Source organism: Rhinatrema bivittatum, chromosome 19, assembly GCF_901001135.1.
Source record: "Rhinatrema bivittatum chromosome 19, aRhiBiv1.1, whole genome shotgun sequence".
Lineage (NCBI taxonomy): Eukaryota > Metazoa > Chordata > Amphibia > Gymnophiona > Rhinatrematidae > Rhinatrema > Rhinatrema bivittatum.
The window spans coordinates 37,837,450-37,852,743 of NC_042633.1; the positions used below are offsets into that span (position 1 = coordinate 37,837,450).

A 15,294-nucleotide genomic window follows, 5' to 3' on the forward strand; every position below is an offset into this window, starting at 1 on the left:
GTGGCCCTCCCTGAAAACGTTTCTGCAGGGCCTGTGATGGGAGGATGGTTAGGGTCGCCGGGCTGAAAGGAAGACACCCATTCCCTTAACTCATCCATGTCTAATATCTGTCTTTTTATGCTAAAGATTGTAAACACTGGTCACATATTCTTAGCTCTATCCAAAAATCCAGCTGGGACTTCCCTTCCACCGATGTCGCCTGACCCTTATAACCCTGCCTCACAAGTCACTACACTGGGGCCCCATCTGCTTCCATCCACAGCTCAAGCTCCTCACTCTGCAGCTCCTCTCTGCCTCCCCGTCTTACCTCTCCCTACAGCCCTCCTCGTGAACTTCACACCTCTGGCAAGTGCCTCTTATCTGTGCTTTTTGCTGCGTCCTACACCGGGATCAGACTTTCTGACTTGGGGCTCCCTCTCTTGCCTTATTCAAATCCAGCCTAAGAAGAACATCTTATCCCCTGCCTATCCCACTCACAGCCTTACTGAGTACAATAAAAGATAAACTAGTGCAACTTAAACTCTCATTGAACACCAAAAAAACCAGAAATAATTTGGCTGAGCCGAAATCCACCTAAATCCATATCACCAGGTATAGATCTGGGAAAGTGGCAAATAATCCCATCAACTCAAGTAAGTGATTTAAGTGTTCAAATCGACTAAAACCTAACAATGAAAACCCGTATTAGTAAACTGATTCAATCAGGTTACAACAAGTTGTGGAGTCTGAGCTGACTGAAGCCATTACTAACCACAACGGATTTCAGAAACGTGCTACAAACACTAATATTCTCTCAAGGCTCGACTACTGCAACTCCTCACTTCTAGGTCTTCCGGCAATTCACATAAAACCACTTCAACTACTACAAAATGCCGCAGCAAGGCTGCTGTCTGGAGCACCTCACTCCTACACTGCTGGCTCTGCCCTGGCTCCCAATGCAATCAAGAATATATTATAGATCTAACGATTATATTCAATAACACTAACCCAGACAAGAGTGACACTGAAACCACACAATCCCCACCACCGAACTCTCAGACCACAAAACAAGCAGACCCCACCATCAGAAATTCTCAGCTGACACAAAGCAGAGATAGAGGATTATCAATTGCTGGCCTGAAACTCTGCAATCCCCTGCCTGAAGAGCTACGAATAACAACTGACAAAAAAGACATTTCAGAAATGCCTAAGGAATGACAAACTTCCAAAATACCAGGTCTCAGAAAACCAAATTAGGACTTGAAAAATAATTCTACCTCGCAATCCCGCTATATTCTTTTTGCTTATGAATTCGTATGTCTGCCATTGTACTGAGGATTATAAATGTGAATGTTTCACCTGTAAACCGTTGTGATCTAGTGATTCTCGCATGGAACGAGAGGATATAAAACCTCTAAACAAATAAATAAATATTAATTGCAACCATTCTCTCTTTTGCCCTGTTTGCTTGTCCTGATTAGACTGTAAGCTCTTCGGAGCAGGGACTGTCCCTTCTGTGGATTTGTACAGAGCTGCATACATTGAGTGGCTCTATAGAAGTGAGCAGTAGGAGTAGAAAGTTACAGAGAAGGATTAGTGGATTAAATAACATCTGCTTTCTTCTATACCAAACTAAGGAGAGCTTAAACTCTATGCAAGCTGAACCTGTAACTATGGTGGATGCAAGCTCCCAGCAAGGGCTACAGAAGAGAAATCATATCTGATAGGATAAGGCGGGAGCTTTAAAGGGATGGTGCCTGCCTAACCTGGACAGTAAGTGAGCCCTGATAAGAGCCTTATAGAGAGGGGCAGTAGGAGATCTTTCTCCCCTGCTTCCACCTCTATGAGTCTTCCCTGGATTTCTGCTTCATTCACTCACTCCCCGCTCATCACCCTACAATATGATCAGGTCCTATTCCTGATTAGTATTATTTATTACTAATCACCACCCTATTCAGTTTGTCGCTGTCTATTCTTGTTTCCCGAGCTTATTCTCCATATGCAATCTCTCCTATCCCTCCTCTGCCTATTTTATTATCAATATCTCTGTAGTATCAGGGAGTCCTGCAGTGCAGCTACAATATGGCACTGTGTGTCTCCTGCACTAAAGGCTCCTTATGTCATTCAGTCAGGGTCAGAATAAACAGAGAAGAGGATTAAACTTGACACTTGCCTGCTACTTTCAGCTCCAGCGTTGCTTCTTCATAGTAAGTATCAAATTGAAAGAAACATATGTAACTTCCCTCATCTTTCAGCCAGACACTGTGTATCCTCAGCGAGACGCTGCCATTGGAGATGTGACTCTTGATGAGCTCCGTCCTGCCTCGGTACTCTGGGATCTGTCCCTCGTTCTGATCCGTCCCGTTCTCATACAGGTGCACGAGTGAATCAAATCTGGATCGGAACCACCTCACCTGCATGTGCTCTGCGCTGAGGGGTGGGGAGAGGCGGCAGGGTAACTCAGCATCTCCACCCAGAACAGCCACCACGGGTCCATCAGGGCCGATGACTTTAAATCCTTCTGCTAATTATGTGACACAAAAAAACAAAGGGAATGACATCAGTCAGAAATGGAGAATATGGGACTGACAGCTGAGAAATCTAAAGACAGGGCTCTTATTCTGCCTGTGTTTCTTTCCATGCATGGGATCCTGGGAGATGAGAGGAGGCAGGGGCTGAATTAAGGAGAGGATTAGCTCTTTCTTGCTCTGCTCTGCCCACTGCAGCTTCACCCCTTTCCCTCCTGCTCTCTGCTGCCTGGGAAGGGAGGGGCTAGAGTAGGAAGCAAAGGGTTGTTCTTAGCTGAGTGAGAGGTGGGGCACAGGCCGATAGAGTTAGGGGATACACCCTGTGGTCCTCTATTGTGTGGGGTGGGGGTAATTTTCATCCCCACAGACCTAGCCTCCTAGCAGCCCTTGCCAACATCGCCAATGACCTGTTCTTGGCAAAAGCCAAAGGCCTTCACTCAATCCGTTTTGTCCTTGAAATATCCACTGCTTCTGACACTGCTGACCACCACCTGCTCTTGGATACTGCTAGATCCTACTGAAAAATGTTTTCCACCCATCCTTGCTGGGTGAGAGCAGATCAAGCCTGGGAAGATCTCATGGGTCAGACCTCGATCTGTCACTCATCCTCCCATGGCAAGGATCATTCTCCCATCGCTCAACTGCAGTCCTGAAATTTGTAAACCCTTCCACCTCTCTGCACATCTTGAGAAATAAAATCTCCCTGCTACATAAACCCAAAACTTGCATCATTCCTGTAGCTGTGGAAGGGAGCACAGGCAGCTGGGAGAGCTCTCCTATTGGTCAGAGTCTGTGGGAGGGAGCACAGGCAACTGGGAGAGCTCTTCTATTGGTCAGAGGCTGTGAGAGGGAGCAGAGGTGGCAGGGAGAGCTCTTCTATTGGTCAGAGGCTGTGAGAGGGAGCAGAGGTGGCAGGGAGAGCTCTTCTATTGGTCAGAGGCTGTGGGAGGGAGCACAGGCAGCTGGGACAGCTCTTCTATTGGTCAGAGGCTGTGGGGGGAGCACAGGCACCTGGGACAGATCTTCTATTGGTCAGAGGCTGTGGGGGGAGCACAGGCACCTGGGACAGCTCTTCTATTGGTCAGAGGCTGTGGGACAGATCACAGGCAGCTTGGAGAGCTCTTCTATTGGTCAGAGGCTGTGGGGGGAGCACAGGCACCTGGGACAGCTCTTCTATTGGTCAGAGGCTATGGGAGGGAGCACAGGGAGAGCTCTTCTATTGGTCAGAGGCTATGGGAGGGAGCACAGGGAGAGCTCTTCTATTGGTCAGAGTCTGTGGGAGGGAGCACAGGCAGCTGGGACAGCTCTTCTATTGGTCAGAGGCTGTGGGAGGGAGCACAGGCACCTGGGACAGCTCTTCTATTGGTCAGAGGCTGTGGGGGGAGCACAGGCACCTGGGACAGCTCTTCTATTGGTCAGAGGCTATGGGAGGGAGCACAGGGAGAGCTCTTCTATTGGTCAGAGGAGGATGCCTGCTGCTGGCAAAAGTACAGCACAGCCTCATTGTTACTCGAATAGATTTGGATTTCAGTCTTAATTTCCCATCTTTTCCAAAATCTGAGCTCAAGGAGAGTTACAGTTCAGGTTCTTCAGTTATCTCCCTGCCCATGAGGACTCAGAGTCTTTGTTGTACCTGAGGAGATGCAGGGGGAAGTGAGAAGCAGGATTTGACCCTGGCATCCCAGGTCCTCTGCTCCTCCTCTAACCACTGCTTGCAGAAGGGAAAATCTGAGGGACGGGGGATTTTATCACCTCAGATATAATTTTATTCCTTCCATTGCAAACAGCAGTTTCTGGTCCTTTTCTCTTAACTCCATGACACAGCTGTGTGCAGAGAATAAGAGAAAGTGGAGATAAAATGCCGGCAGTTAATAATGATAAAAGGGCACAGGAAATTAAGAGACGTCTCACCTGCATTCACAGTCTGGAAGTGATGAGAAATCACCAGAAGGGAGCAGAGAGCTCTTACCATGGGGGGATCAGGAAACTGCATCTTCAGTGCCTCTGAAAAAAATAAAATCAATCAACCTAGAACAAACTGAAATGAAGTTACTCCCACACCCAGAGCCGCAGCCCGGCTATTTGGCAGCTATGGCCAAGTATAACAGGGCATCCTGACCCTGAACATAACACAGGACCCCACGAGCCTGGACTCGCTGGTCTATGGGGCTTTCACTTTCATTCTTATTCTGACCCAGCAGCTTCCTCCTGCCCCTATGGGCCGCCAGCTGAATCAGAACCAGTACAGGGATCCTGGCACCACCATGAGCCTTCATTCAAAAACTGAACTGGAAACCCCAAGAAAGCAGACTCTGCATGCCCTGCAACACCAGAGAAAGAGAAGCAGAAACACATTTCCTCCTGCACTGAGCAAAATAAGAGATCCTGAGCTGCTTATTCCCAAAGTCCACAGAGTCCGTCCTCTAAACTGAATATAAAATGCTCTTTTCTACTCTGACTGTCCGGACTTTTATTTTTCTAATCACGTTGGTCCTCATCTCTTTATACTGCTCTCCTAACTCCTTTACAGGGTCTCCTGTTCATGTTCTGTTTCATCTCTCTCCTGTCTCCTCACTATCTCCCTACGCCTCAGTCTAATATCAATCTTTCCCTTTTATTCTCTCTCTTTACCTCGGCCTCTCTATTCACTCATCTAGCTTTCATCCCCCCTTCTCCCCCTCCAGTTCTGTGCCAGTCCTACACCTCCCCAGATCTCCCCTCTATTGCCCCCCCCTCAGTGTGTAGGGATGTATGAGTGAGGGGTGGGTGTAGGGATTAAGCACCCCAGCCTTGCACCCACCTCCTCCCCATACACAATTCACAATTATGCATTTATAATAACAGATTTTACATGAGGAAGGACTGGGGGATAAAAATAATCACTTCTGGGTGTATATTATATGCACAGGTACTGCTGTGGTGCCAACCAGAAACCCTGCCAAAAGAATTTAGAAAAAGACCCTTGGAGCCCATACGATATTAAGCCTGGGGTAATGCACGCTGGGTGAGGGATTGGCCCTGGGAAAGCCGTGTATTGAATCACAATTACAATATTGCAAACCTCCCATATCAAAAGAGCCCTAACTGCCAGCACTCAAACAGTAAATATCCTACTTATGAAAAGGTAGCACTGTAAATATTATGCCAGGTCCTAAAACACCAATACACCTCCTATTAGGAAATGTGAACAAGCCAGGCTGTTATAGATCCCGACACAGAAACTACAGGCTAGCAGAATACTTCACTTCCATCACATAGACAGAGCTATTTTATTTATTTTATTTTTAATTTTTATATACCGGAATTCCTGTATGCAATACAAATCAATCCGGTTTACAAGTAACGAAAGGTTGCCCTGGTCTGGGAGGTTAGACTGGGGTTTTTTACATAGAACATTGAACAATAACAATCAACCATTGAACATAATTACAAGGAACAGTGAAAGTAACAATAGTATTTAACAAATAAATAATATTATTATAAAATTAACATTATTCGTGTTTTTAGCTGAGTGTGTGTGTTCGCATTTTAAAAGGAACTTTAGTTGCGTATATAGTCTGCAAGTAATCGGTTAAATAATATAATAAGAAAAGGATGACTGTTAAATAGATATTGCGAATAACCAAGTCCGTGTATGAAATTAAGTGTCAATGTGTTAGTGACACCTTGCAAAGGTTGGATCTGAAAGACAGGAGGAGGTGCCTAGTTACACTCTGGGCTCACTAAATACGGAATAAAGAGACCATAAATTATTGACACAAACGTGCAGACAAATACTGAACTGGAAACCACAAAAAGCCACACTGTGCAGACTCCAGAAGCTGGTACAGCAGCTCTTCTCCCCCTGGCAGCTGAGCTCTTCAGGCACCAAGTCTCTATCAGTAAGGGGGGAGACCGGCAGATTGTGATGGCGCCTGTGACCAAGATCATGTCGGAAATAGGTTAGCTACGCCTCAGCCAACACCAAAATATTTCAAGGCTCAGGGACAGGTGAATGTTCCCAGCAGGGCAGAAACCAGAGCTGAATGAGGGTCTCAGTACTGCAAAAGGAGGTGCTGCAGGGCAGGAGTGAGGTGCATTGGCAGAGCTGTGTGTGAGGGTCTCAGTACTGGAATAGCAGGAGGTGCTGCAGGACAGGAGTGAGGTGCATTGGTAGAGCTGTGTGTGAGGGTCTCAGTACTGGAATAGCAGGAGGTGCTGCAGGGCAGGAGTGAGGTGCATTGGCAGAGCTGTGTGTGAGGGTCTCAGTACTGGAATAGCAGGGGGTGCTGCAGGGCAGGAGTGAGGTGCATGGGCAGAGCTGTGTGTGAGGTCTCAGTACTGGAATAGCAGGGGGTGCTACAGGGCAGGAGTGAGGTGCATTGGTAGAGCTGTGTGTGAGGGTCTCAGTACTGGAATAGCAGGGGGTGCTGCAGGGCAGGAGTGAGGTGCATTGGCAGAGCTGTGTGTGAGGGTCTCAGTACTGGAATAGCAGGGGGTGCTGCAGGGCAGGAGTGAGGTGCATTGGCAGAGCTGTGTGTGAGGGTCTCAGTACTGGAATAGCAGGAGGTGCTGCAGGGCAGGAGTGAGGGGCATTGGTAGAGCTGTGTGTGGGGGTCTCAGTACTGGAATAGCAGGGGGTGCTGCAGGACAGGAGTGAGGTGCATTGGTAGAGCTGTGTGTGAGGGTCTCAGTACTGGAATAGCAGGGGGTGCTGCAGGACAGGAGTGAGGGGCATTGGTAGAGCTGTGTGTGGGGGTCTCAGTACTGGAATAGCAGGGGGTGCTGCAGGACAGGAGTGAGGTGCATTGGTAGAGCTGTGTGTGGGGGTCTCAGTACTGGAATAGCAGGGGGTGCTGCAGGGCAGGAGTGAGGGGCATTGGTAGAGCTGTGTGTGAGGGTCTCAGTACTGGAATAGCAGGAGGTGCTGCAGGACAGGAGTGAGGTGCATTGGTAGAGCTGTGTGTGGGGGTCTCAGTACTGGAATAGCAGGAGGTGCTGCAGGGCAGGAGTGAGGTGCATTGGTAGAGCTGTGTGTGAGGGTCTCAGTACTGGAATAGCAGGGGGTGCTGCAGGGCAGGAGTGAGGTGCATTGGTAGAGCTGTGTGTGAGGGTCTCAGTACTGGAATAGCAGGGGGTGCTGCAGGGCAGGAGTGAGGTGCATTGGTAGAGCTGTGTGTGAGGGTCTCAGTACTGGAATAGCAGGAGGTGTTGCAGGGCAGGAGTGAGGTGCATTGGCAGAGCTGTGTGTGAGGTCTCAGTACTGGAATAGCAGGGGGTGCTGCAGGGCAGGAGTGAGGTGCATTGGCAGAGCTGTGTGTGAGGGTCTCAGTACTGGAATAGCAGGGGGTGCTGCAGGGCAGGAGTGAGGTGCATTGGTAGAGCTGTGTGTGAGGGTCTCAGTACTGGAATAGCAGGGGGTGCTGCAGGGCAGGAGTGAGGTGCATGGGCAGAGCTGTGTGTGAGGGTCTCAGTACTGGAATAGCAGGGGGTGCTGCAGGGCAGGAGTGAGGTGCATTGGCAGAGCTGTGTGTGAGGTCTCAGTACTGGAATAGCAGGGGGTGCTGCAGGGCAGGAGTGAGGTGGCATTGGCAGAGCTGTGTGTGAGGGTCTCAGTACTGGAATAGCAGGAGGTGCTGCAGGGCAGGAGTGAGGAGCATTGGTAGAGCTGTGTGTGAGGGTCTCAGTACTGGAATAGCAGGGGGTGCTGCAGGGCAGGAGTGAGGTGCATTGGTAGAGCTGTGTGTGAGGGTCTCAGTACTGGAATAGCAGGGGGTGCTGCAGGGCAGGAGTGAGGTGCATTGGTAGAGCTGTGTGTGAGGGTCTCAGTACTGGAATAGCAGGGGGTGCTGCAGGGCAGGAGTGAGGTGCATGGGCAGAGCTGTGTGTGAGGGTCTCAGTACTGGAATAGCAGGAGGTGCTGCAGGGCAGGAGTGAGGTGCATTGGCAGAGCTGTGTGTGAGGGTCTCAGTACTGGAATAGCAGGGGGTGCTGCAGGGCAGGAGTGAGGTGCATTGGCAGAGCTGTGTGTGAGGGGTCTCAGTACTGGAATAGCAGGGGGTGCTGCAGGGCAGGAGTGAGGTGCATGGGCAGAGCTGTGTGTGAGGTCTCAGTACGGGAATAGCAGGGGGTGCTACAGGGCAGGAGTGAGGTGCATTGGTAGAGCTGTGTGTGAGGGTCTCAGTACTGGAATAGCAGGGGGTGCTGCAGGGCAGGAGTGAGGTGCATTGGCAGAGCTGTGTGTGAGGGTCTCAGTACTGGAATAGCAGGAGGTGCTGCAGGGCAGGAGTGAGGGGCATTGGTAGAGCTGTGTGTGGGGGTCTCAGTACTGGAATAGCAGGGGGTGCTGCAGGACAGGAGTGAGGTGCATTGGTAGAGCTGTGTGTGAGGGTCTCAGTACTGGAATAGCAGGGGGTGCTGCAGGACAGGAGTGAGGTGCATTGGTAGAGCTGTGTGTGGGGGTCTCAGTACTGGAATAGCAGGGGGTGCTGCAGGGCAGGAGTGAGGGGCATTGGTAGAGCTGTGTGTGAGGGTCTCAGTACTGGAATAGCAGGAGGTGCTGCAGGACAGGAGTGAGGTGCATTGGTAGAGCTGTGTGTGGGGGTCTCAGTACTGGAATAGCAGGAGGTGCTGCAGGGCAGGAGTGAGGTGCATTGGTAGAGCTGTGTGTGAGGGTCTCAGTACTGGAATAGCAGGGGGTGCTGCAGGGCAGGAGTGAGGTGCATTGGTAGAGCTGTGTGTGAGGGTCTCAGTACTGGAATAGCAGGGGTGCTGCAGGGCAGGAGTGAGGTGCATTGGTAGAGCTGTGTGTGAGGGTCTCAGTACTGGAATAGCAGGAGGTGTTGCAGGGCAGGAGTGAGGTGCATTGGCAGAGCTGTGTGTGAGGTCTCAGTACTGGAATAGCAGGGGGTGCTGCAGGGCAGGAGTGAGGTGCATTGGCAGAGCTGTGTGTGAGGGTCTCAGTACTGGAATAGCAGGGGGTGCTGCAGGGCAGGAGTGAGGTGCATTGGTAGAGCTGTGTGTGAGGGTCTCAGTACTGGAATAGCAGGGGGTGCTGCAGGGCAGGAGTGAGGTGCATGGGCAGAGCTGTGTGTGAGGGTCTCAGTACTGGAATAGCAGGGGGTGCTGCAGGGCAGGAGTGAGGTGCATTGGCAGAGCTGTGTGTGAGGTCTCAGTACTGGAATAGCAGGGGGTGCTGCAGGGCAGGAGTGAGGTGCATTGGCAGAGCTGTGTGTGAGGGTCTCAGTACTGGAATAGCAGGAGGTGCTGCAGGGCAGGAGTGAGGAGCATTGGTAGAGCTGTGTGTGTGTGTGAGGGTCTCAGTACTGGAATAGCAGGGGGTGCTGCAGGGCAGGAGTGAGGTGCATTGGTAGAGCTGTGTGTGAGGGTCTCAGTACTGGAATAGCAGGGGGTGCTGCAGGGCAGGAGTGAGGTGCATTGGTAGAGCTGTGTGTGAGGGTCTCAGTACTGGAATAGCAGGGGGTGCTGCAGGGCAGGAGTGAGGTGCATTGGCAGAGCTGTGTGTGAGGTCTCAGTACTGGAATAGCAGGGGGTGCTGCAGGGCAGGAGTGAGGTGCATTGGCAGAGCTGTGTGTGAGGGTCTCAGTACTGGAATAGCAGGGGGTGCTGCAGGGCAGGAGTGAGGTGCATTGGTAGAGCTGTGTGTGAGGGTCTCAGTACTGGAATAGCAGGGGGTGCTGCAGGGCAGGAGTGAGGTGCATGGGCAGAGCTGTGTGTGAGGGTCTCAGTACTGGAATAGCAGGGGGTGCTGCAGGGCAGGAGTGAGGTGCATTGGTAGAGCTGTGTGTGAGGGTCTCAGTACTGGAATAGCAGGGGGTGCTGCAGGACAGGAGTGAGGTGCATTGGTAGAGCTGTGTGTGAGGGTCTCAGTACTGGAATAGCAGGGGGTGCTGCAGGGCAGGAGTGAGGTGCATGGGCAGAGCTGTGTGTGAGGGTCTCAGTACTGGAATAGCAGGAGGTGCTGCAGGGCAGGAGTGAGGTGCATTGGCAGAGCTGTGTGTGAGGGTCTCAGTACTGGAATAGCAGGGGGTGCTGCAGGGCAGGAGTGAGGTGCATTGGCAGAGCTGTGTGTGAGGGTCTCAGTACTGGAATAGCAGGGGGTGCTGCAGGGCAGGAGTGAGGTGCATTGGCAGAGCTGTGTGTGAGGGTCTCAGTACTGGAATAGCAGGAGGTGCTGCAGGGCAGGAGTGAGGTGCATTGGCAGAGCTGTGTGTGAGGGACTCAGTACTGGAATAGCAGGAGGTGCTGCAGGGCAGGAGTGAGCTGCATTGGTAGAGCTGTGTGTGAGGGTCTCAGTACTGGAATAGCAGGGGTGCTGCAGGGCAGGAGTGAGAGGCATTGACAGAGCTGTGTGCGAGGGTCTCAGGACTGGAATTGCAGGGGGTGCTGCAGGGTAGGAGTGAGGTGCATTGGCAGAGCTGTGTGTGAGGGTCTCAGGACTGGAATAGCAGGAGGTGCTGTAGGGCAGGAGTGAGCTGCATTGGTAGAGCTGTGTGTGAGGGTCTCAGTACTGGAATAGCAGGGGTGCTGCAGGGCAGGAGTGAGAGGCATTGACAGAGCTGTGTGTGAGGGTCTCAGGACTGGAATAGCAGGAGGTGCTGCAGGGCAGGAGTGAGGTGCATTGGTAGAGCTGTGTGCGAGGGTCTCAGTACTGGAATAGCAGGGGGTGCTGCAGGGCAGGAGTGAGGTGCATTGGCAGAGCTGTGTGTGAGGGTCTCAGTACTGGAATAGCAGGGGGTGCTGCAGGACAGGAGTGAGGTGCATTGGTAGAGCTGTGTGTGAGGGTCTCAGTACTGGAATAGCAGGGGTGCTGCAGGGCAGGAGTGAGGTGCATTGGCAGAGCTGTGTGTGAGGGTCTCAGTACTGGAATAGCAGGAGGTGCTGCAGGGCAGGAGTGAGGTGCATTGGCAGAGCTGTTTGTGAGGGTCTCAGTACTGGAATAGCAGGAGGTGCTGCAGGGCAGGAGTGGGGTGCATTGGCAGAGCTGTGTGTGAGGGTCTCAGTACTGGAATAGCAGGAGGTGCTGCAGGGCAGGAGTGAGAGGCATTGACAGAGCTGTGTGTGAGGGTCTCAGGACTGGAATAGCAGGAGGTGCTGCAGGGCAGGAGTGAGAGGCATTGACAGAGCTGTGTGTGAGGGTCTCAGGACTGGAATAGCAGGAGGTGCTGCAGGGCAGGAGTGAGAGGCATTGACAGAGCTGTGTGTGAGGGTCTCAGTACTGGAATAGCAGGGGGTGCTGCAGGGCAGGAGTGAGGTGCATTGGCAGAGCTGTGTGTGAGGGTCTCAGTAACTGGAATAGCAGGAGGTGCTGCAGGGCAGGAGTGAGGTGCATTGGCAGAGCTGTGTGTGAGGGACTCAGTACTGGAATAGCAGGAGGTGCTGCAGGGCAGGAGTGAGCTGCATTGGTAGAGCTGTGTGTGAGGGTCTCAGTACTGGAATAGCAGGGGTGCTGCAGGGCAGGAGTGAGAGGCATTGACAGAGCTGTGTGCGAGGGTCTCAGGACTGGAATTGCAGGGGGTGCTGCAGGGTAGGAGTGAGGTGCATTGGCAGAGCTGTGTGTGAGGGTCTCAGGACTGGAATAGCAGGAGGTGCTGCAGGGCAGGAGTGAGCTGCATTGGTAGAGCTGTGTGTGAGGGTCTCAGTACTGGAATAGCAGGGGTGCTGCAGGGCAGGAGTGAGAGGCATTGACAGAGCTGTGTGTGAGGGTCTCAGGACTGGAATAGCAGGAGGTGCTGCAGGGCAGGAGTGAGGTGCATTGGTAGAGCTGTGTGTGAGGGTCTCAGTACTGGAATAGCAGGGGGTGCTGCAGGGCAGGAGTGAGGTGCATTGGCAGAGCTGTGTGTGAGGGTCTCAGTACTGGAATAGCAGGGGGTGCTGCAGGGACAGGAGTGAGGTGCATTGGTAGAGCTGTGTGTGAGGGTCTCAGTACTGGAATAGCAGGGGTGCTGCAGGGCAGGAGTGAGGTGCATTGGCAGAGCTGTGTGTGAGGGTCTCAGTACTGGAATAGCAGGAGGGTGCTGCAGGGCAGGAGTGAGGTGCATTGGCAGAGCTGTTTGTGAGGGTCTCAGTACTGGAATAGCAGGAGGTGCTGCAGGGCAGGAGTGAGGTGCATTGGCAGAGCTGTGTGTGAGGGTCTCAGTACTGGAATAGCAGGAGGTGCTGCAGGCAGGAGTGAGAGGCATTGACAGAGCTGTGTGTGAGGGTCTCAGGCTGGAAGCAGGAGGTGCTGCAGGGCAGGAGTGAGAGGCATTGACAGAGCTGTGTGTGAGGGTCTCAGGACTGGAATAGCAGGAGGGTGCTGCAGGCAGGAGTGAGAGGCATGAAGAGCTGTGTGTGAGGGTCTCAGGACTGGAATAGCAGGAGGTGCTGCAGGGCAGGAGTGAGAGCATTGACAGAGCTGTGTGTGAGGGTCTCAGTACTGGAATAGCAGGAGGTGCTGCAGGGCAGGAGTGAGGTGCATTGACAGAGCTGTGTGTGAGGGTCTCAGTACTGGAATAGCAGGGGTGCTGCAGGGCAGGAGTGAGGCATTGACAGAGCTGTGTGAGGGTCTCAGTACTGGAATAGCAGGGGGTGCTGCAGGGCAGGAGTGAGGTGCATTGGCAGAGCTGTGTGTGAGGGTCTCAGTACTGGAATAGCAGGAGGTGCTGCAGGGCAGGAGTGAGGTGCATTGGCAGAGCTGTGTGTGAGGGTCTCAGTACTGGAATAGCAGGAGGTGCTGCAGGGACAGGAGTGAGGTGCATTGGCAGAGCTGTGTGTGTGAGGGTCTCAGTACTGGAATAGCAGGAGGTGCTGCAGGGCAGGAGTGAGGTGCATTGGTAGAGCTGTGTATGAGGGTCTCAGTACTGGAATAGCAGGAGGTGCTGCAGGGCAGGAGTGAGGTGGCATTGGCAGAGCTGTGTGTGAGGGTCTCAGTACTGGAATAGCAGGAGGTGCTGCAGGGCAGGAGTGAGGTGCATTGGTAGAGCTGTGTGTGAGGGTCTCAGTACTGGAAATAGCAGGAGGTGCTGCAGGGCAGGAGTGAGGTGCATTGGCAGAGCTGTGTGTGAGGGTCTCAGTACTGGAATAGCAGGAGGTGCTGCAGGGCAGGAGTGAGGTGCATTGGTAGAGCTGTGTGTGAGGGTCTCAGTACTGGAATAGCAGGAGGTGCTGCAGGACAGGAGTGAGGTGCATTGGCAGAGCTGTGTGTGTGAGGGTCTCAGTACTGGAATAGCAGGAGGTGCTGCAGGACAGGAGTGAGGTGCATTGGTAGAGCTGTGTGATGAGGGTCTCAGTACTGGAATAGCAGGAGGTGCTGCAGGGACAGGAGTGAGGTGCATTGGTAGAGCTGTGTATGAGGGTCTCAGTACTGGAATAGCAGGAGGTGCTGCAGGACAGGAGTGAGGTGCATTGGCAGAGCTGTGGGGATATCAGTACCAGCATTCTCAGGTTCAGTATTTAATATTTTTGCTCTCAGCAGATGTAGTTTTATAAAAAAGGAAGTTTATTTCAGGCTGGGTCAGGGAAATGTATATTCATTCTTAATAAAATGGTAACTTCTTTATAAATAATATTGAGTCACTGAAGCAGTGATGGCAGATCACATCCGAGCACAGCCCTGCACCACCACCATCTCCCCTCTGTATCTATAGCAAGGAGCCCTGTGGGGCTGCAGCTCTGAGATCTCACTGAAAAGTGTGAGAGGGTGTTCAGAGGGGAGACGATCTCTCCTTCCTCCCCACCCCAGGGCACGATCAGCACACACCCAGTCACTCCCAGCAGCAAAATCCTCCCCTTCTACAGCTCTACTGAGGGGATCTCTCTTCCCTCCCCACCCCAGGGCTCTCTCACACCCAGCACACACCCAGTCACTCCCAGCATCAACCCCTTCCATCCCCCTTCCTCCCCCTCTACAGCTCTACTGAGGGGCTCCTGGCGAGGGATCGGGGAGTTTGGGGGTCTCTTACCTCTGGCGCTGAATCTTCCCAGTGAGAGAATCTCTGAGGTTACAGATGTGCAGCTCCCCCGGACGTGTCCGGTCTCCCTTCCTCTCCTTCACATCGCAGCAATTTGGAAATATTAAAGAGGAATATATTTGTCCATTTAAAGGTATAAATATCAAAGCTTTCTAAAGGGAAGGAGTTCAGTCACCATCTTCCTCTCCTTTTAGAGCATAAGATTACTTTCCCTGAAACCTGCCTCTCCTCCTCCTCCTCAGTCTGGGTGAGAGTGAAAGTAACTGAGGGGACCTGTGGGATTGGGCAGACTTTGTACTGCTGCTGTAGCACAGGTGCAGTTTCTGCCTGGAAATCCCTCCCCACCCTGCTAAGACATCATCTAATCTTATAATGATTAATGTGGCCTCTGGAGCATGAGGACAAGGGTCAGCGTCTGACGCTCCCAGGGAAAGAGGGCCACAGCGCTGGAGGTGCAGCTCACGTTGCATCTATTACCCTGGCTTGCATGAAAGTCTGCCTCCAGTATCCAGGGTCCTCTTTTACAGGCACAGACCGAGTCTAAAAACGTCCCCTTCCACTGCCCCGTGAAGTGGCCTCAGTGACAAAATATTGTAATCATTGATCCCATGTTCAGGCATCACCCCCTCCCCTAAAAACCCTCCATGTATGAAAATATAACCCCCAGGCCTCCAAATATTCAAAATGGCACTGGCCACCTGCATAGGAAATATTAGTTCATTCCTTAAATTCACAGGCTCTAATCCCCTCTCTCTCACTCTAATCCCCTCACTCCACCCTGTGACTGAGACCCCTCCTCACATTCACAGGCTCTAATCCCCTCTCTGTCACTCTCA

General features: G+C 52.3%; 1 protein-coding gene across 1 annotated transcript in view; it reads right to left on the reverse strand.

Moving 5' to 3' along the window:
* Positions 1-14,505, reverse strand: part of LOC115081200 (butyrophilin subfamily 1 member A1-like) — a 43,420-nt gene extending 28,915 nt beyond the window's left edge. The window contains exons 1-3 of the mRNA XM_029585723.1: positions 14,450-14,505; positions 4,419-4,511; positions 2,153-2,503 (exon numbers count right to left, since the gene is read on the reverse strand). Of these exons, the coding sequence (XP_029441583.1) occupies positions 2,153-2,503; positions 4,419-4,500 (433 nt within the window). The 5' untranslated portion in view covers positions 4,501-4,511; positions 14,450-14,505. The remainder of the gene's footprint in view (positions 1-2,152; positions 2,504-4,418; positions 4,512-14,449) is intronic.
* Positions 14,506-15,294: the final 789 nt, after the last annotated feature.